This window comes from Manis javanica, chromosome 2 (assembly GCF_040802235.1).
Source record: "Manis javanica isolate MJ-LG chromosome 2, MJ_LKY, whole genome shotgun sequence".
NCBI lineage: Eukaryota > Metazoa > Chordata > Mammalia > Pholidota > Manidae > Manis > Manis javanica.
Window position 1 is genome coordinate 127154463 of NC_133157.1, and position 21520 is coordinate 127175982.

General features: G+C 47.2%; 1 protein-coding gene across 2 annotated transcripts; it reads right to left on the reverse strand.

Moving 5' to 3' along the window:
• Nucleotides 1-1501: 1501 nt before the first annotated feature.
• Nucleotides 1502-21290, reverse strand: GATA3 (GATA binding protein 3). Of its 2 annotated transcripts, none has more exons than XM_073229345.1 (6): nucleotides 20772-21290; nucleotides 19697-20327; nucleotides 16852-17388; nucleotides 11722-11864; nucleotides 7405-7530; nucleotides 1502-3617 (listed from the first exon to the last, which is right to left on the reverse strand). In XM_073229345.1, the coding sequence occupies exons 2-6, from the start codon at nucleotides 19935-19937 to the stop codon at nucleotides 3333-3335; spliced, it is 1332 nt and encodes a 443-aa protein (XP_073085446.1). In that variant the 5' UTR covers nucleotides 19938-20327; nucleotides 20772-21290; the 3' UTR covers nucleotides 1502-3332. The 2 variants fall into 2 exon arrangements, with proteins under 2 accessions (XP_073085446.1, XP_017504603.1); XM_017649114.3 differs by having other exon boundaries at nucleotides 11722-11867; nucleotides 20772-21288.
• Nucleotides 21291-21520: the final 230 nt, after the last annotated feature.

Genomic DNA, 21520 nt, shown 5'->3' on the forward strand with positions numbered 1-21520 from the left:
AGAGGTCAATCATGACTGCTCTCCAGAAAAGATCACCAAAATGTCTTTAGATTTGGAGTGGATTTGGGGTGGAGGACAAGGGATGGAACAAAAGAGAACATGGAATAATAGGTCTCTTAATCTTTGACATGGAAATGGGACAATTCACCATCGTGAGGAAAATATCAGAGGTGGTGAGTGGATGGCACTACACTCGAGTTTCTGCATTTGAATTTTGTGAACAGGTGTTCTGCTAAATGCAGGTCAGGCACACAGTACCTGGAAAGATTTGCCCTTCATGCAGTTCTCAGAAATACTAAACTGAAGTCCTGTGATGAGGGAAAAGCTTTAAAAATGCATTTTAAAACTTAGAACAGTTTAGAAAGTAGACACTAATCTCAGAAGACAGGCTCTGGTGTTCCCACCTATGTCCACCTCGCCACAAACCCAGAGGCCCCACTGAGAACCTCACCATAGCACAAGTGCTCTTTTTAAAGAGGAATAATATGTAAATGTCACAAAGTCAGAATGAGACACTAGAGTTTTGGTTTCTCTGTTTCCTGATCTGCTTTTTAAAAAAACAAGTGGTTTTAAATGGACTTCAACCTGGACTCTCACTAGGTATTGGTTGAGTAAGTTTAAGAAGCACTTAAACTCTAAAATTTTTACTTTTTCAATTTAATTTTAATCTTAATTCCTGCTGCCAGGTATATAAAAGGAGTTGATAAGCAGCAAAACTGCTCAACAACTATGTAGTTTATTTTTTCTATTATGTTGGATTTTTAAGTGTTTTCAAGAAATAATCCAAATTTGCACATGTATTTTTCGAATAAGTCATGAGCAAGTTCATGCAACTATTTCAAAAATGAGGCCCAACAGATTGAAAATTAATTAGGGGTATAATATACTCAAAAATACTTGAGCAGTATTTGATATATGCAATTGTGTTCTACTTTCTTAGATAAAACCCTCTCAACTATTGCTCTTCTAGTGTGTCTTTTTTTTTAATGCACGCTAAAGGAAAGAACAAAACCATTGAAACCAGGAAAACATGTAACAATTCAAAGAAACCAAATCATTGTTTTCATATATATTTTGTAAATCTTTTGCTTCATATTCAAGAAATATCTCAGAATGTTAAATCAATGAATCGAATGATAAAATGACATTTCTCTGAAGAAGGAATAAGTTCAAATACACCATTACCACCACAGTACCTTAAATAAAATGTAGCTAGAGTACCGAGTTTGGGTTTTTTTCTACTTGTGCCCCCCCCCCATCCCAGTTCTGCCCTAAGAATGTCAAGAATTTGAACTCCCTGTTCTGAAGGTGAAAGGGCATAAACTCAAACCTCTTCATGATGAAAAGAGGTGGCCAATCCTGAGACTTCAGGACTATACAATAAAATCTCCCAGGTTTATTATGGCACCAGATGATGATTTCCTCTGGGGCTTCAGAAGCAACTGAAAACATTTGAATTACAGATCATTAATTAGGAGCCAGTAAGATCTCCATGTGCATCTCAGTAATTCTCTACTCCTTTATTTCAACATTTAGCTTTAGGTTTAAAATATTTGCTAAGAAAGCAGAGAGGCGATTAACAGAGATTTTAAAATGTGTACCATAGTTACACATTCTGTCAACAGAGTCAAAGGAAACTATACAGCATAAGTTACAAAATGGTGATTTCATGTTTCGCAAACATTCCCATAAACCCTCCATGGTGGTGTTATTCAATTCAACAATAGAAAAGCAAAACAGAAATGAACTTAAGAACCAGCCCAGCTCCTTTACATCTTGCAGAGGACCACGTGGAATCCACCAGCTACAGTCCGCCTGTGAAGCTCAGCGAGGAAATCTGCCCATTGCTCCTGCGAGAAGATAGTCCACGGAGGACACAGGTGAGCAAGAAGGAACCACAGCTCACTAGGGGACCACAGAAGCTCCACCGGCCCCAGGATAAATCGTCTGGGCTTCACAGAGAGCTCCCAAGACACCCAGTTTCCCAAAGGAATCAGTGCTGACTATCTGGGGTCTGCATTACCTCCTAGTGAATACCTTAACACATCTGAGTTTTGGTTTTGGTTTTGAACTCGTTTCTTAAATTCGCTAGAGCTATGAGATTCTATAAGAGCTTGGCCACTACTTGGATACGATGGTATTTGGTTGTTTTAAAATATTTTATTATTATTTTTATATTATTATTCCAACAGACTGTATGAAAGGCAGTGATCACTAACACAGAACACAACAGGAGCTAACAATCAGCCAGGCTGCTCCAGGACCGGCCGTGCGGCCTGAGTCACTGACATGCACGGCGGTAGCTCATACGTGACTACCCTCACAGTACAGGCTGTGGAGCACTGAGTGACATGGCAGAGGCTGCTGTACCCTTAGAAGCTATTGAATAAATATCACCAAAAAGCAAAATGGAAAAGAAGCCCTCCAGAGCACAACCACCTTAGGTCAACTGAATGTCATCTAGTTTATTCAACCAAAAATTTAGAAAGAAGGAAAATATTAAAACAAAAAAAAGCAGTTCATAACACTACCAGTAAATAAATTTGTACAACAATTCAGCCTGTATAATAGGATGAAATAAATCTACATCTCTTATTTTGGTGCTTTGAATTATACATACAAACAACAATTACAGGGACTTGTTCACAAAGCATGTAGGCCTGGAAAAAGGCTATCTGAGACTCTCAATGACAATACATGCGTGTTGACACAGATGCCCGGCCCTGATAGGTCTCCTACACAGAGGCCCACAGCTTTGATCAAATGATTTGCCTAAGACTTTTTTCTCTTTTTTTTCCTTTTTTTTTTTTTTTAATGCATCAAACTGTGGCCAGTGAAAGGAAAGGAAACTGGCAGTTTGTCCACTTGAATACCAGACCTAGTTTCTTCTTATTTTCCACACTTTATTCCCCCATATGCCTTAAAAACTCCTGGTGTCCTTCATGCCTTTGTCACAGCTACCCAGATGCAATAAAGTCTTCTTCAAATGTACAGTATTTCTTACAATATAAGTTATATGCAATGTTCAGTGGTTTTTTGTGGGGTTTTTTTGTTTGTTTTTTGTATTTAGGTTTTTTTCACAGCACTAGAGACCCTGGTAAAGAGGGAATGTGAGTCTGAATGGCTTATTCACAAATGGGATCCAGAGTCAGTGATTGAGAACACAGACACCACAGCGAGCTCCTCTGCAAAAGTGGCCAACGTCGTTTTGCTTTCTGCCTTCAAAAACGTAGATCCATGGGTTTCGGCTTCATGATACTGCTCCTGCAAAAATGCACGTAGAAGGGGCTGGCAGGCCTCTGGCGGAGACCAGTCCACGTGGGCCAGGGCCTCTAGCCCATGGCGGTGACCATACTGGAAGGGTGATGAGGTCCGAAGGAGAGGCTAGATGGGGGGTGCATCGGCGTTGGGGTGGTCAGCATGTGGCTGGAGTGGCTGAAAGGGGAAATGTGGCTCAGGGAAGACATGTGTCTGGAGAGGGCGGAGGGGTTGAACGAGCTGCTCTTGGGGAAGTCCTCCAGCGTGTCGTGCACCTTTTTGCACTTTTTGGATTTGCTAGACATTTTTCGGTTTCTGGTCTGGATGCCTTCCTTCTTCATAGTCAGGGGTCTGTTAATCTAAACAAAGATCAATTTTTTTTTTTTTTTTTTTACTATTTTGCTCACTCTGAAATGGCACAGGCTTTCACACCCAGACATAGGTTCCTCTGACTCCCCAGGTCAGGGATTCATTTTGGGGGGACCCCTTTCTTCCTCCTTCCCAGGGACCCAGAGTCCTGCAGGCTAGGTCTGTGGCAGGGCCTGACTGCTACCAGCATCAGAGGCCAGGAGACCACAGGTAAGGTGTTCCAAGCAGAGGCTGCTAAATTATGTCATCCACATCAGTCATTTTGGGGGAGATTTGCCTTGGGGCATTCTGCATACCCAAGGACCAGATTATAGAGACCCACCCAGTAGGACTGTATGTCCCTGGTAACTAAAACATACTAACTCGTCTTATTTCATTAAAATTTTCTTAGACTAGTTCATGAGAGTGGAGTCAATATAGGAATCTGCCAGAGAGAAATAACATTTTGTCCACTTGTCTGTAATCTGTGATAGGAGTTTAAAAGCACTACCAAGGTCATCAGTCTTACTGTTTCAATCTATCTGCCTTGAGAAACCAGGACTACACCTTCTTCACAGCAATTTTTGGTGGTCTCTCTTCCACCTGGCTTTTTCACACTGACAGGGGCTGTAAAATCTTCCCCTGGAGTCTGTATGTTCTGGGGTCCTATTTTAACGTGTCTTTCCAAAAGGTAAGCTCTTGCCCATGTCACGGCAACTGCAATGATCGAAGGCACAATTTACACCTAGTTCTGACTATCCACATCCAACTAAACAGCTAACCAACTGACTGACAAGTACTCACTAACTGCGGTGGGGTGCAGAATACTATACTTCATGAAAGCACTCTCAGCCCCAAAATCAAAGACAAGGAACAAACTAAAGAGAGAGGCAAGCACAGAGGTGGTCTCCGAGACAGCACACTGCCTTTCTTCTGGATGATCCTTGTTTGTTTTGTTTTTAAAATACATCTGCTTTGGGGAACCCAGAATCAAGAGAGGGGACTTTACAAAGCTAACAAAGAGCACTCCCACAAGGAGTCACAATCAAATTAACCTCCAGAGCGAACATCTGCCCCATATAGCAAACCCCACATCTGGCCATGTTTCCAGGGCAATGAGGCAAATACCTCAAGGAGGGAATGTCGGAGTCCCATCACTCCTGATTCCTTAGGCAAAAAGTGTCCTCTTCCACCAGGTTCTCAAACATGGAGAAAGAAGAGGCTCTCCTGGCTCCAGGATCTACCTGTCTGCTCCAAAAGCTAGAAGAACACAGTTAAGGAAAAAGGAACCCAAAGGGCCAAGAGAGCACGCTGAGGACAATGCTTCTGGGAGCAGCCAACACACAGCTTCCTGGAGCCGAGCTGGGAGTGGTCACCCTGGAGGGGGTGCAGAGCCACACACTGGCACGGAGGCCTGATATCCCCAGGCTGCCAGGGGGCAGAAGAGCCAAAAGGCTGCTGCCAAAAGAACATCTCAGGCTTCCTTCTTCAAAGTTACAATTGAGATAAAGATGCAGCCTACAGAGGCATAGGAATCTACTATCCTATCAAATCGTCCCCAAGATAATGTCTAGACATACAGCTCTTTACGCTGATATCTAGATATACACAGCCAGATATCTAAATATAATATCTGGTTACACAGATAGCCGCACAAACCCAGATAACTAGTCCCAACACCACCTAGATACACTGATACTGAGATAGGTAGTTATCTAAACACCTAGATAAGAAGAGAGGAACTAACTTATTATAGCATACATATACAGCTATCTCGATGGGCAGAATGTTAATTGATTACTATCTCTTATTGTTAAACACACATAACTTGCCTCCTTTTGTGAATTTTTACTAAACCAGAGAGGACAGAAAAACCACTTTTGTTGATGAGCAGGTTTCTGTCTCCCAGCGCCTTGGGCCCAGCCCTGCGGTCAAGAGCTAATTAAGAACAAGGTAGGCAGCACAGAGGACTCCTTGACTTTGATTTGATAAGAAATTTGTGTCCTCCAGAATTTTTTTTTTTTAGATTGGCCATAACTGGGATCACATTTCATCATGACTAAGTACTCCAAGAAATAGATAGCTGGTTCATTTCCCACCACTACTCTACTTATATGGAAATAGGAAAGACGTATATGTATACATGCACAATTCACTACTTTGAATTATCTTCAGTATATTATAAAATGAGAAAGTGTTTACTTTCCACTGGTCCCTATCAGTCCTGACACTGCTGACCCCCCAGGAAGGCCTTGGTTACTCTGAAACCCATCTGGGTTGTCTACTTTCTCAGCCACATCCACTTGAATGAGTCACTGCTTCTCTGAGTTAAAATTCCTCCAAGTAAAATGGAAATAAAAATAATTTCTGACCTGTGTACATCATGGGACTCTTTGAGGCTCAAAGGTAGTCAAGGAATGTGGAAGTTCTTTGAAAACCATAAATTACAACCCCAGAATAGTTTTTACAGGCTGTGCCGATGACTGGGCAGCTCATAGACTCGAATGCCCCAAATCTTCCAGATTTTAATCACAAATCCATTTATCTCCACTGTGGTGAGCAAGCAAAGTGTCCAAAGTGGAAAGGGGACTCAGGTTTCATTGCTGATAAATGTGCATCAAGTGCAGACCAGGGCACCGAGGGAGAATGGATGACTACAGGAAGCCCCACTGGTGCCGGGCCCCACACAGGGACTATGCCAAGAGGGGACAACACCTAGGGCAAGGAGCAGAGGTTTACAGGTGCCCTGGAAACTGCAGCAACTTATTCTCAAGAGGCAAAAAGGACAAGGGTGCCAGAGTCACTCTGAGAAGTTTCCCTGTGGCTCCAAAAATCTAACCAGAAAAGCTTCCTCTCCGATTCTCAGGTTTTCCTGAGTAAGCTGCACTGGCTGCCAGAATGGCCCTGAGCAGAAAGCTCTGCCTTTTCCTCGTTCAGTCCCAGGCTTTGCCAAAGTCAGATTGGCAAAGAGACTTTAGGAGAACCAGAAAGAGCTAAAGACAGAGAGAAATGACACTTTTTTCTTTTGGATTAACGAAAACTTCAGGCCTCCTTGCCTGTCAACAGGACTTGTTTCAGGAAAAAAATATACCTGAAGTTTCTGTTGTTGTTTTTTGAAGGTAAAGGTACTGCAAAACAGGAGGACCCCAAATTAAAAGATTAGAAATGACAGGCTAAACCCAGGTGACTGACTGGCAGTTGTCATTCTGGGCATACGGCACAGAAAGAGAAGACATAGATTTTCCCTGGTCTGGCCGACCTCACTGGGCTGCTTTCCTCAGTTCTCCCCTACTGGGCACACTGACATCAGATGAAATCTCTCAGACACTTCATTCCCTGCCTTTTATACAGAGATCCTCCGTTTGGGGAATTTGTGTGCCTTGCATTACAATTCTGTTTATGTTTCTCCATTACTCTCTTTCTCTTGTTTGCAAAAAGTTTAAACCACAAGGAAACATCAAAATATAACTGGTGACTTTTTTAGTTTTCCAAAGGGAAGACTTTTATCCCTTAGAGCCCCAGCACAGGCCCACCACAGGGGCAGGTTTGCCGCGTCATGGCATACACATGGTTCCCCACACGTACTAAGGGGGCTGGTAGCTCTTAGACCTTAACCCTTCTGTCTCAGCAAGGCCACGCTGTGGTCTCTACACTGGATCCCACTGCACGATTATCTGAGACCTGTTACTTGGCCCAAAGTGGGGCAATTAGGATCACGAAGGAGACCCAGAGCAGGTGACGCTCTTTCCTAGGCATCAGCAAAAAGGGACCATTCTGGCTGGTCCCAGCGACACTTACATTGTGCAACTTGTAGTACAGCCCGCAGGCATTGCAGACAGGGTCTCCATTGGCATTTCTTCTCCAGAGAGTGGTCGTGGTGGTTTGACAGTTTGCACAGGATGTACCTGCCCTTCTTGCTGCCGACTGGGAGTGGGGAGAGGGGGGAAAATCAAAACATGTGTTCAGAACTACGGAGACAGACTTAAAAAACAGAAAGAAAAAAAGACAAGAAAATATCATTGAAATCAAAACTAGCAAGTGGCCCACATGAAAGTCATAAAGATCCCCATAAAGATCCTCAAGAAGAAAATAGAGCCCATCCACTGGCCCAGGAGCATGTCAGACTGCAGCCAGGCGGGCAGAATTTACTTCGCCTGCTGTGCTCCAGAGCAGTTCCTGAGGATCAGAAAGCCGACGCCATCTCTCTGACATAATAATGATCCCACTACCTCATCCGACAAAGTTCGCCAGATGCTTCATTTTTATGGGTAGCAATTTTGAATTAACCAGATTAGTTTTGGCACCAGACCCTCGGTGGCCTCATCCACCAGGCCAACACAAGGTCTTTCTCAAGTGCGACTGCCAAGAATATCCACTCTCAACGACACAACTGGCTATCACAATACACAGACAGCAAAGGAGGAACAAACCTGAGCATCTAAAAGCACTTCACAGATCCCAAACAAATAAATGCCTTACTGTGAGGCAAGCAGTGCTGGAGTGGAGAACGGCCAGGCCCATGTGCGGCGTGCATCACAGAGCATGTACCTTGGGACGCGCCGAGCAGCAGTCCTAAATGTACGCCACCCACACCTTCAGACTTGGTCACTCACTGTGACAACCGCCCATATTCTCTTTAGGTGGCTTGCCACATGTGAGACAAAATGAAAAGAACAAGGAATTTCGCTATTCAGCAGAAACACTGGCCTCTCCTACTGCTGTCATCTCATTCCGGCTTCCTACCTGCTGCCCACTGAGCAGAATAGTTGCAGGTCAGATGTCAGGCTCAACTTTAATTTTAATTATTTGACGCTCTTACTGCCTTCAGATGGGAGACTTTTTCTTTCACTTTTGACCCACTTAAATGTGTAAGGGACCTATTCTCTGTGTCCATACTTTTTAAACAATTAAAAACTTTTGAAAGCAAATGGAGTTGGGACATTTCTAACACAGCACTCTCCAACTCCTCACCAACATAACAAGAAAATTTTAACTGCAAAATTACTCCTGCCCGTGGACTCAAAAATATTATGAAAGGCAAGAGGAGAAAGAATTCAGTTTGTCTTTATCTGTGATCAAGAAAATTCTGGCATGGTTATAAATGAGCGGAACAAAAACTACAGGGGTCATGGTATGCTTTTCCATTAATATTTTATCAAGCAAAAAGTTGGGCCAAACACCCAAAGCTGCCAGATATGGAGAACCCAGTGGTGAGTCTGAATTAACCAGACTGATTCCTTCCCTTGCAAAGGCACTAAATTGGTTCCATAGATCTGCTCTTCCTTCCTACGGGCTTAAATAGCAGAGCTATGCCTTTTTTCTCTTTTTTTTTAAGTCATTCTTTATTTTCTGTGCCCTAAGGAACTAGAAATTTGAAATGTCTCCTATCTCTCATAATTGAGAAAGTTCTGCATTATGGCTTCCATTTTGAAAATCTTTCACCACAACCCGAGAGTATTCCCCTCTAACCCCACCTGCCTATGCCCACCTGCCTTTACAAAATGTGGTGATTTAAGATTTCAAAAACTGTTTCACTTGTGTATCTCAAGAAGAAAAGGATACAGAAAATCAGTGTTACAGATCCTGACAATTGTGTTCTTATGTGATTATCTTCCTGTACTTTTTTTTCTTTAAAATAAATACTTGGATATCATAGATATCCTAGTATCTACTCAGGTACCGGATTTTCCAGCCCAACAACTTTAAATGTACATACAAGCACATAATGCCAACTGGTAAATTAGAGCATCAAAAGACAAGCTTTATGGTACAGTCTTTGGCAGTATATTGTCAGTAATATAAACACAAGGAGGCTCGCAATACATGGGCCCGCAGACTTTATGCAAATTTATACAGAACCTCTAAAAGCCACACTAATTGGTTCACTAGCAGGAGACGAAGTACTTTATTAAAGCAAGTTACTCACCTAGTTGTTAGACATATGAAAATCCTTGCAACACTAGGAAAAAAAGTGCTATGGATCTTCCCTTCAGTTATTTTTCTTATTTCCTGCATGAGTTTATTCAGTGTTAGATATGCATCTTATGGAAGAGCTCTCTACATTATGGGTGGTCTTTAGTGAGTCTGCAAATGTGCAAAGTAAAAACAGCAAACTGGAAAGAGAGCTGGTGCGAAGGACCAGGAAATACCAGAAAGAAGAAAAAGAAAGTTCTAGATATTCAGAAGTCAAATACATCTAAGAGCTAAAAAAATACATCCTAAATGTGCTCTAAGTATCTCCCTGGAGCATATTAACTCTATGGAACTAAAAGTATAAAATCACTTAGAACAGATGAGTAAGAAAGAAAGGATAGCTAAAATATGACAGCCGATGTACTCTAGAATTAAAATCAATTATTACTGAGTTCTAGCTATTTCTAATGAAAGGTGAAGACAAAATTATATGAAATACAAGTAGAGCTCTCCTATGAAATCTGCCCAGACAGAAGAAACCTCAAGAAAATATCAAATGTACTTTTGCTCATCAATCAGCACACAGTCCAAGACTTGCCTTCCCTTTTTCCATACTTTTACCTTAAAAAAGAGAAAGCCCAATTATAATGGCATCATGACTTATTTTAAGAGGAAGGTTTTTGTTGTTACTTCTTTTCTTTTTCTCTTTTACTTCTTTCTTTCTTTTTTAAACTAAGGCCAGGTTTTGAGTGATTCAGAACATTCTTTTGTGGTGTAATCACATTCATTCTGTGCTAACACCTCCAGCCATTTCTTTTTCCAAACACGTCTTGTTCTGATACGTCCAAACATCTTGATGTTTAGGTTGGGGAAGCTGAGTTGTTGTTTAGGAGTTATCTCCAGCACTCAGATATCCGGCAGCTTTTTCCTAGGAAGTTAGCTTTGCACATGAGAGAAAGGAAAAATAATACAGAAGTGCAAGGGAATGAGTGGGGGGAGGTGGAGAAAGTTGGAGAAGGGAGCAAAGATCAGAAAAGATAAAGCTTTAAGACCAAGTATTGCCAAAAATTAAAGTCACGTGGGCACCTCCTTCCCTAGAAAGTTTTTCCTTCTTCTGAAGAGGAAGTGAAAGGTGTTGAATTGCACTAAAAATCTGATGTGGAAGATGAATAATTTTTTTAAAAGAATAGAGGTTTTTTTTTTTGTGTGGCTCCCCTTAGTATTTGATGGATGTTACTTCATCCATTAATAGGCAGGGGGAAATTCCCCTCCTCCCCTCTCTACTTGGTGAATGTCATCACCACAAAAAGCATTCTGATCTCTTGACTGTACTTAAGAGTTATCATCTGCCTGGCCTGCTTTTATTTGTCTGTTACATACAATTTGCTATTCAATCTGGCCTGAGGTTCCAAAGACAAGCTTACAAATGAACCTCTCTTGCTAGTTTTCCTTGTAAATGCTAGGCAGTACCAAGGTTTCACAAGTATTTCTAAGGATCAAGAAATTTAAGAAAGAAAAAAGAGGGGAAAAACTATTATTCTACCAATAGCAGTAAAAAAGGGAAAATAAGACTAAAAACTAGGTGAGACCAAGAGGCAGGGCAGAATCACAATTTCCCAGAGGCATTAGTGTGGAAAGTGCTCAATCCTTGAGCCCAAGAAAGAACAAAATCTCCCAGAACTTAATGGCTGCTGTTTGTGAGGTTCAGTTAAGTGGCCCCATCAACCTTAAAGCATTTGCACCCAAGATTCATCCATGGCACTAAGACAGCTCCAAGTCTGTGATCACTTCTCTACAACTTCAGGAGCATGGTCTGGACGGTGGTGCCTGGCGCATTCCATTCTCATGATAAACTTCTGTGAAACTTCAATGCATTTTCAATCAGTCACCCTGGTCCCTGTTAAAACAATTATTCCACTAGCAAATACATTTAAGATTTGATAACCAAGAAGTCAACATCCTTAAAAACTGGATCAGTGACTTAGGAAATGTGGAAGGGAAAAACAAGAGAGAGAAAGAACTGAGTATATCTAACTTGCTGAAAGAAAAAAAAGAAAAGGAAAAAAAAACCTGTCCCAAGCAAGCTGACATGATTTTGAGCTGTCCTACCAATTTCCTGCAAAAAGTTCTCCTTTCTGAAGAGAGGAAATTAGAAACACAAAATGGTTAGTGTGGGAGCTGTGCTTCCCAAGGAGAACTCACCAGCCTTCGCTTGGGCTTAATGAGGGGTCGGTTCTGTCCGTTCATCTTGTGGTAGAGCCCGCAGGCGTTGCACAGGTAATGCCCCGTTCCATCCCGTCGCCACAGGGGGGTTGAGGTCGCCCCGCAGTTCACACACTCCCTGCCTTCTAGAAACAATCACACATAAGTCACTTATGGAAGGAAAACATGCAGACAAGCTGGGAATCAGGGGATGAAAGTGCAAGTGAGAACTTTCTCTCTCCTCCCCCTTTTGGGGAGCTTTCCTACCCCCACCTCCCTTGAGGGTGGCCCCAGGTTAAAAGGAGTTACTGTGGGGCCCTTTCATGGAGGAACCATTCTCCTACACAGGCAGCTGCTGTCCCAAGAAAAGGCACAGGAATGAATGGCAGCAGGACCTTGTTCTGAGCCTGCCTGACTTGATGGGGAAGATCAAGCAGAGCCAAGCAGGAAGGCAAATTTCAGCATGAAATCGTTCCCTGAGAAAATGCTGAGCCCTGGACGATGGCAAAAGCACAACATTCCATTCATTTCCCTCAAAGGAAAACAAAGGTGACCCATTATGGTCTCTGGGCCTGTCCATATGGATAGATAAATAATGAAGAAGATTAGGATGGGGAGAAAGGAAAGCTTAATCAGTGGCTAGATAGACAAACAGATCCTAAATAGATGAATAGATTGATCAATTGGTTGATTGATTTTAGGAGTCGGGGCTTTAGATTTTACTTCCAATAAAACGGTTAATGTCCCTGGCTGGCAAGAAATAGATGTAGATCCAGAAGGGGCCACACTGTCTTTTTTCTCCCCAGAAAAGGCGAAGGTTTCCAATAGCTTTCCAGCCTCAAGTGTAAGTATGACCCTAGCCAGCCCAGGCCGGGAGGCGTGGAGGGCAGCTCTGCGCACTTGTACGCAAGAACCTGGAGAGAAGAGGGAAGAAGGGAAGGCTGGGGAGGGGCAGGTCAGGAGAACAGGCCAGGTGAGGACAGGGGGCCTCTGGGGCTGCTCCTTAACCAGGACCTGCCTGCAGTTGCTCTTTTTCCAAAAAAACAAACAAACAAAATAAACAAAAAACCGGCCAGGCCGGTTGGAGCAGCACTCAGTCCAGGGGCAGGAGTGACCCAGACCCACCTCTGGAGAGAAAACTCCTGGAGAGAATCCCTCAAGACACCATTTCAGGGCACTGACTTCAACTTCTATGGCAAGAGCAAGAGGAGGAAAGTTTCTGGGAGATGTGCCTGCCTTGGAGGGCTTCCTTCGCCTGGTGAGGTCAGGCCAGCTTCCTGCCCACCCAGGAGGCGCCCCACCCTGCTCAAGACCCAGCCTGACCCTGCAGGACGGGTCCCCCCAGAGTAGGGTCAGGGAAAGGCTCTGCTCTCTTTGGGGGTGCTGGCAGGGAGGTTATGGAGGATGGCAGAAGAGAACCGTGAGCCCCTTAAAGGCTGTTTTGTTGCTCAGAGATTCATCAGCTAATGCAAGCTACAAGGAAGGCCCGGTGGGGAAGAGACCCCAGCAGGGCACTTGGGAATCTTGACTCCCTACAAGGAAGACAAGGCTGGCTTTAGGGGCCTGGGAGTTGCTCAGGCCTTTGGAAACCCTCAGGCCAGGTTCGAGGGAGGGACTGCGGAGCTCACCCTTGCAAGCTATGCTTGTGTCCAGGGACAGGTTCTGGGAAGGAAGAGGACTTTCACAAATGGAAGAGGGTGCTGCTTCCTTTACACCATGGAGTCCATGAGGGGGCTGAGCAGTTTTTATCAACTTTGCTTTCTTAAAAAATTTTAAGGAATTAAGAGGGACTTGGCTTTTTTGCTCCAAATTCCAAAAAGGTTCTTAACCCAGGGCTGACAGAGAGCCTGATTTTGTACAAAACTGGCACTTGGAGGCCGGGAGCTCCTTCCCAGGGACCCAGTGGCTTCTGTCAGTCCTCAACAAAGGCTTTTGCCGAATTACCTCCAGACATCTTCCCCCGGGTCAAAGCCTGCAGGATGTGGCCAGCTGGGGGTGGGGGAGCAGGGAGGAAAGAGGGGAGGCCATTGGCTGCGAGCAGGAGCGGGCGCCGGGAGGCAGGCAGCCCTCAGCTCCCTTGCAGAGCAGGTCCCAGCCGCTGGGGCTCCAGGTCCCCTCCCCATCCTGCCAGAACAGGGGCCTCTCAGGTCCCAGACATTTTGTCCTTTCCTCCCTGGCACAGGGGGTGGTCAGGTTTCGGGGCTCTAAGCCTCTCCAGCATCAGCAGCCCTGCTCCCAGGTGCCCTGGGCTGGGGGATCTCCCAGCCTGACGTGATTTCCTTTCCTTTGTCAGGCGTGGGGAGGATGACAGCTTCCTTTTCAGAGAGACCTTAGAAGCTAGCAATGTTGGCTCTTCAGCAAGGCTCTGCACACTAGAGCAATTTTCTGTCTTGATTCACTCCGCAAGTTCTCGATTGCCTTATGTGGGTTTTTCTTTTTTTTTTTTTTCTTTTCTCATTGTTGCCTCTAGTCTCTGACTTCAGCAAGTGAGCAATTTTCCTAATGGACGCCCTGACTGTCTCCTGCTTTCTTTCCCTCTCCTCGCTCACTGCCTGGTGTGAACTGCTCACACAGACACCTCTCTTAGGTGACAAGAACCACAGAACTGCAAGGCCTCTTGACATTCAACAGCCATTTCCAAACACCCCTCCACCTCCAGCTGCAATCCTGAAACAGGACTGGGTGGAAGGGGTAGGAAGGAAGGCAGGAGTTGTCAGGAGGAAGGTGGGCCCTGAAGCCCAAGGCCAAGAGGAGCTGTGGGAGCTAAGAAATGGTCCTTTACAGAGAGACTTTGTCTTTTGTTTGCAAAGATATATCCCAGCACAGAGGGCCTCTGCAGGCGTGAAGAAAAGCAATTGGTGCCCTAACCACAGCTTCAACCATTTCTCCAAAATCTGACAATTCTCTTCTCATCTCCTTCTTGGCAAGTACGTTTGCAGAAAGGAGGTTAAAAGAAGAAGAAAAAAAAGCAACTACTAAAACCAAAAGAATTCCCCCTCAAGAATTCCCACCACTTCCACCCTTGTACCCAGAAGGCTTCTGGAATCTTCCTCTCCACACTCTTACACTCCCCAAAGTCCCAGTGCCCTCACTGCCCAAGTGTGCTGTCCTTGGGTTTTTTGACTGTGAGAAAGGAACAAAGAGGAAGTAAAAAGCCAAACTGCGAGGTCTCCTCTCCTCTCGCCCCACCAAAAATAAAATAAAATAGGTATCTAGGTGCCCTTGGTTCTGGTTTAGGGAAACCACAGCTAGGCCCCGAGCTTCCCCGAAGTGTTCAGCCTCAAGGAAACTGAAGGCACAGGGTGTGTGCAGCAGAGGGGAGAAATCAAACTCGGAAATGAGGGCAGACATACCAGACTTTGGGAAAAGTCACTGTGCCCCTCCCCCCACCACAAACCACCATGCCAGCCTCAGATACCAGGATCTTCCCCCAAAACTTTTAGCCCCACCAGAAGAGGGAACTTTTTTGAAAAAAATCCCATCACTACCTCAAAAGGCACAGGCTTGCACTCTTTGCAATCAGCCCTCAAGCCTCACTCTAATCCCGGTTTTTCTTGTGTCAGCCCATTTCTCTGGAACCCTACACTCCAAGCCCCCAGCCGGCCTCTGGTGAGCAGCAAGAGCACTTTCCTCCAGTCGGTCTCCCTTCCTCTTCCTTACTCTTTGACTCTACCAGCTAGCCTGCCTCCCTCTCCCTCTGCGGACTTTCATGTACTGAACATGCAGGTCTGAGTTTTTCTGTCAGCCTAACCGCATCCGGACTCTATTAAAGTTCCTGGCGCGGGATAAACAATGCAACTGTCGCGTGCAGCAGTCTGAAAATAATTGGATTAGCTAAAACATATCAACTAAATAGAGACAGTCCTGCCTAGGCAGTCGAGTGAATGTCACCCTGGAAAAATCCCTGAAAACTGATCTCATGGTCACTAGGCTCCCAGAGCCCTCCCTTGGAAGTTTTTTAAACTGGGGGTTTGCAAGCTATGTTTCAACAGTGCTCATCTCACCCATAAAAGACAGGTGATTTTCACCACTGCTTTGCATCTAGAGTCTCTACAGAGGCAGAGGCAAGGCCGATGGACAGGACAGGAGAGCCCACCCTGAAATGCGCACACCCAGAGAGACACAACATCTTCCCAAAATTATCTCTAAAGATGTAGTTAGATCTCATCTCAGAGAATCCCCATCTCTCTGATTCAACTGCTTTGGTTAGAAACAAAGTTGGTGATGGATTATTTTACTTTTAAAGCAGAAATATTTTGTGTGGGTTTTGTGTTTTGTTTTGTTTTTAATGCAAGTGTGTACAACAGGAGAATAAATATGCAGCGTGTTTTCAGAGAGGATGAGCAGAGGAGGCAGAGACACACACACTTGTTTTCAGTCCTTCCTACCTCCTCTGGCTTCAGATCAATTGAGGAACATGTCCTAAGACTCCTTCCTGCCCTTCCTTGCCTGTGTTGCAAGCCTTAGAAGATACTGCAGGTAACTAGCCCATTCCACTTTGATTTTCATCGAACTGTTGGCCGGGAGCAGAGCCCATCTCCCTTAGGGTGAGAGCCCCCTTTTATACCAAAAAGCATGTGTTCTGCTTTTGACAGGGCCCCGCCCCCCACAAAAAATATATACAACTTTATTTATAGGTGTCTTCTGTTGACTGCATGACCCTCTCTGAGCTGAGCCCAGAGGAAAAGTCGGACCTCCGGAGAGGCAGGGGGGTCATAGAAGGGACCTGTGTTTGTTTAGGTTTCAGGAGGTTTCGGTTTAGCATTAAACACTAGAGATTTATTTCCTCGGGCCTTCCATTTGGTCTTAGAAACTGACTGAAGGTTACTGGCAGAACCCATAAGTTCCCTGGCAGGCAGGAGAAGGTATTTGTTTTTGTTTGTGTCTTCCTTCCCCAGCTCATTGGGGGGGTGAATTAGGTCCCAATTCTCCTGCGCTGTGAAGACTGGAAGGAGACATGACACACCCCATCCTTTCCCAGCTGGAAGGGGAGAAATCAAATCTCAGAAGGGTCTGGAACATCACCCAGCTCCGCTAGGGGCAAGTCTGAGGGCTGTCCTGTCCCTGCCCTGGACCGAGGAGTTGAAAGGCCAGAGGGGAGCCAGGCCTCAGGGCAGAAAAGGCGCCTACCTGTGCTGGACCGCGCCTTGGGCCTGGACTTGCATCCGAAGCCGGTGGGGGAGCCCCCCAGCAGGCTGCTGGGCGGGAAGAGTCCGGAGCTGTATTCGGGGACGTAGGGCGGGTAGGTGGTGATGGGGTGGTGGGCCGTCGAGGTGGCGCCCCCCAAGGTGGTCATGCTGGCGCGCGAGTGTGAAGACTCGAGCTTCATGCCATCGGGCAGCGGCACCTGGTACTTGATGCACTCTTTCTCGTCCTGGCGCGCCGAGCCGGCCGAGCCCGGGGTGGACAGTGCCGGGTCCGGGGAGACGTCCTTCGGCGGGGTAGGAGGGAAGGTGAAGAGGTGAGGGCTGGAGTGGCCCGCGGACAGCGAGGAGGATGAGGCCGGCGGGTAGACGGAGAGCGGCCCGGGGGAGCCATGGTGGATGGACGTCTTGGAAAAGGGGCTCAGGTTCCAGGGCGACGCGGTGTGGTGGCTGCCCAGGGCTTTGCCACCGTCCAGCCAGGGCAGGGATCCGTGCAGCAGGGGCGGACGGCACACCTGACTCCCTGCGCAGAGCAGGGGCAGGGGCAAGAGAGAGAAAGCGGTGAGCGCAGAGCCCCTGGGATTCTCCCCGCCACCCGGCTGGTGCAGGAACATGCCCAACCCAGGCAGGCCCTGCTCAGGCCCACGCTCTCCACCTAGGCGGCCCCACGAGTACTGTAGCAGCACACGCCGCACACTGTCTCCCACGCAAGTGTTCTATCAAATCCAGCGGAATTAAGGGCCTGCGTCTGACACCCCAGAGGCACTGCGAGGGAGTGGAGAAGGGCGTCTGGGCTTATTTGGCCTCTCCAGACACACTTCCTAAATCACACCCCCTGAGGTCCCTCTCTAGAACCTGGCTTGATTTATTGGTTTCCTTCGATGGCCTGGCGTCCTCCATACCAAACCTAATCCCAGGCAGCCTGATAAGAGGGTCTGTGAACAATGAGGCCTGAAGGTAGCAAAACTGCTCAACACCAGGAAAATAGACTGGACCTTCGACAGGACCGGCAGTAGGCCCCAGCTGCAGATAGCCAAGTGCCGGAAGGAGAGGGCTTGGAAGACCACAGGGGGCATTTTACTCATCTATCCAAGTAAGCCTACTTCAGTGCTTGCTCATAATTGGCAAGGCCTGAAATGGGATTTGCAAGGAAATTTTAATCGCTGAGGCTGTAGGATTAAGTGTCTAAGGCTAGACCCTGGGAGAACCTTTTTTTCTCCCTTTCTCATCCTCCCAAATTCTATAGAAGATAAAATGAGCCCATCTACCCCCAAAGTTGTGATTCTCCCAGTGCAACACGTGAATTTTCACCTGAGCCTGAGACACAAAATTCCAGTTTATGTGTCTGTTTCCCTCATACACAGTATCTTTAGCCTTCATTTAAAATACACAGTTTTAAGGTAGCCTAACTCGGACAAGTCCACACACTCAGGAGTAAATGAAAGCCGCAAATCCACACACTTAACGATCTTTTAATCTAGTACCTGCCTCAGCATTTCATTCTATTTAACCATTAAGAACAATACTGAAACTAAAATCTTAAGAGAGAGGAAGGGGAGGAGAGAGGAGGGGAAAGGAGAGTTCTCTGAACACTAAGGGTCAAGATTCATATTATACAGGAAGTAGTATAGTAAATAATATTAAGTCTGCATCTACTGCATTTCCACTTAACTGTTGATCTGCACAGAACAAGGGCAAAGAGCGCCCCATCCGCAGAAACAATTGTTTAAAACCTGGTGACAGCAAGGCGGAGGACGCCTGCTGCGGAAGGGGCTCTGTCACCCGCGCCAGAGCGGGCTCCAAGTAGGGGACCGGGCAGACCAAGGTCGACAGGGCTGAGAGAGGCTCACGATTTCTCTGCCTGAGATTCTGCTATTTCTTCTTCAGAACAACCTAAGACTGCGAAGTGTTGGAACAATTTCCCCCTAGCTACAGAGGGCTCGGTTTCTGCTTAACATTTCAGAACTCTCCTAAACTTTTCAAGATGAAAAAGAAAGGAAAAAGGAGAACTGGAATCATTTCTACTTAGAAAGAAACCCTGAGGGATCCCAAATCTTCTTTGGGAGCCTAATGGGACTGTGGTAGGCCAGAGGAGAGGGTCAGGCAAGAGATGTGGGGAGCAGGAATGGGGAGAGCGAAAATCAAAGACGCAGGAAAATTCTGTGCAGCCGGGAATCTAGGGAACCTTAAAGTCTCCAATTTAAGACTACACTCTCCACGAGATCCCCTTCAAGCACCAAATTCCATTCCCCAGAGCCTAGAGCAAGGAGACCTGCCTGGAAACTAAATGCACCAGCTTTGGGGAAAGGTTAAAAAAGAAAAAACAGGGGTTTGAATAGATAAATCTCTCGGGCCTTTCTGGAAACTGAGGTACGACAGCAGAAGCCCCCGAGAACTTTGGGTGCCTGGGGAAGCGAAACCCCTTGAAAGAACCAGGTCCGTGCCGGGTTTGCCCAGCGCCGGTGGGGCTCGGGGAGCTGTGGCCGGCAGAGGCAGAGCCCGGGCTCCCGCTCCCGGGACCTCCGAGGCTCCCGAACCTGCGGCCGCGCCGGGAGAGAGAAATGCAGCTCTGCGCCCTGCAGGTGAGCGCCAGGCCCAGGGACTTCAGCCGCGGAAGAGACGCCTGCTACGACTGTTTTTAAAAACACACTCTCGCGGCGTTCGAGACGGCTTCCTCGCCCATTTCCGGGCCCCAATTTTTTTTTAATGGAGCGGTAACGGCACTTGGCGGCTTTCGTTGGGTCTCTCCACTCCCTGGTTCTTCCCTGCCTCCCTGACCCGGGAAAGCGGAAACGGCTGAACCTAGGTCCCCGCACCCGGGGCGCACTTACCGTGGTGGGTTGGAGGGTACCTCTGCACAGTGGCCCTCACCGAGTTTCCGTAGTAGGACGGGACATGGTTGCCTTGACCATCGATGTTAAAAAGTACATCCACCTCCTCCGGCAGAGGGTACTGCGCCGGGTCCATGTAGGAGTGGCCGAGGCCTGGGTGGTGCGTGTCCGGGTGCTGCCCGTTGAGAACCGCGGGGTGGTGGTGGCTCACCCAGCGCGGCTGGTCCGCCGTCACCTCCATGGCCCCCGCTGCGCTCGCGCCCTCTCGCCGGGCCCGGAACCCGCGCGCGGTGAGGGAGGGCGATCGGGCTAGGAGGTCAGGGCCTCCGGGGCTCTGCAGGTGCTTCTGCCGTCGGAGGGACGAGGGGCGTTTAATGATTTTTCAGTAGGGGAATAGAAAGCTGGGAAGGAAAGGTGAGCAAATGAGGGGTTTGTTTGTTTTAATCTCTGCGGGGTAGTTTAGCAAGGAGAAGAAGAGGAAGAAAAAAGAAATTCCAAAAAAATAGGTATGGAAGTATAAAGAGGGATCAAATTGTAAAGGGAGAGAGCGAGAACAGCTGGAATTCTGCAAGAGGCTCCTGTGCACTGGAGGTCCTCAGAGGCTCCGAGCCTGAGTCTGCCCTCGGGTTGCCTGCGAAAGAGAGAAGGGGGAGACCTGGATGAGCTCCTAAGTACTTTAGCACCTGAGTTTATGAAGTTCCGCCCCCTCCCCTCCAGCAGCCCGACTCCGCGCCGGCGCCCCCGGGACACGCACACACAAGCGCACACGCGCACGCTTCCCCGCGAGCGAGTACAACCCCGCTGCGTCCGCTGTGGGAGCGATTTCCACGTCCATCCCTAGCAACCGGGCTCTCCCAGGAGTCCTGAGCTGACTGAGCGGTTCCAACTTGGACGACAACTCCCTCCCTCCGGGGACACCGGTCCCGGGACCTTCCTGCCCTCCTCTAGACACTCTCCAAAAGAAGAGGGTTGAATTTTAAATGTTTTAAAGTCCTCCCAAATGGATAGGGGAGGGGAAGGGGGGAATCAAACTTAACCAAAAAAAAAAGAAAGAAAGAAAGTCTCCAATACCAACCTGGGAAGCGAGGAGCAGAGAGGAGGAGGCGGCGGCAGCGGGTGACCCGAGAGCAGAAACTACTCAGTCAGATTGCGTGGCTCGCTCTGTCTCGCGCCCTCTCCGTCTCTCTCTTTTCCTCTCTCTCCTTCTCTCAGTTTTTTTTTTTTTTTTTTTTTTTACAGGGAATGCATTCTTTCTGAAAGTATCAAGACGGCGCCAGGCAGCTCAGTGTTCGCAGACAGCTGTGGCGCGACGCAACTTAAGGAGGTTCTAGTGTCATCCGCGCCGAGGGGGGGAGGAGCCTGGCGCTGGCGAGGAGGGGACTGGATCTACAGCACAAGGAAACTGCAACCCAAACCCTCTCCAGGACTTCACCACCCCTGGCGCCCCCGCCCCTCCTCCCGCCCCTCCACTGACCGGAAAGGGGGCGCCGCGAAGGGCGGTCGGGCGAAGGGGCCGCAGGCGGGTGGGCGCGGCCGGCAGACCAGGGCGCAGGGGACGGGCGACGGGAATTCGCGCTCTGGCCCTTTAAATGAGGCTCCCGCTCCTGCCAATTCATTCCGGCGGTGCAGATCTCTCCGGGCCGGGGAAACCGACCTGCCCCATTCATAAAGTTAATCTCTACGGGCAGCCTTCCCTTTTCAGACATTTTTTAATGAGCAATCTTTTTTTATTTATTTAATCCAGGGTATTTGGGAGTTTATTGATTTGGGGCTACGGCATGTAAAACTGATTGGAGGAAACACGCTAACGTCAAAGTACTTTGA

Coding starts and splice junctions, on each gene's coding strand:
- GATA3 (XM_017649114.3), bottom strand. CDS start 19,937: ATGGAGGTGACGGCGGACCAGCCGCGCTGGGTGAGCCACCACCACCCC. Junction 17,389..19,696: donor GTACCCTCCAACCCACCACG/GTAAGTGCGCCC, acceptor TGCTCTGCGCAG/GGAGTCAGGTGTGCCGTCCG. Junction 7,531..11,721: donor TTAAGCCCAAGCGAAGGCTG/GTGAGTTCTCCT, acceptor CCCCACTCCCAG/TCGGCAGCAAGAAGGGCAGG.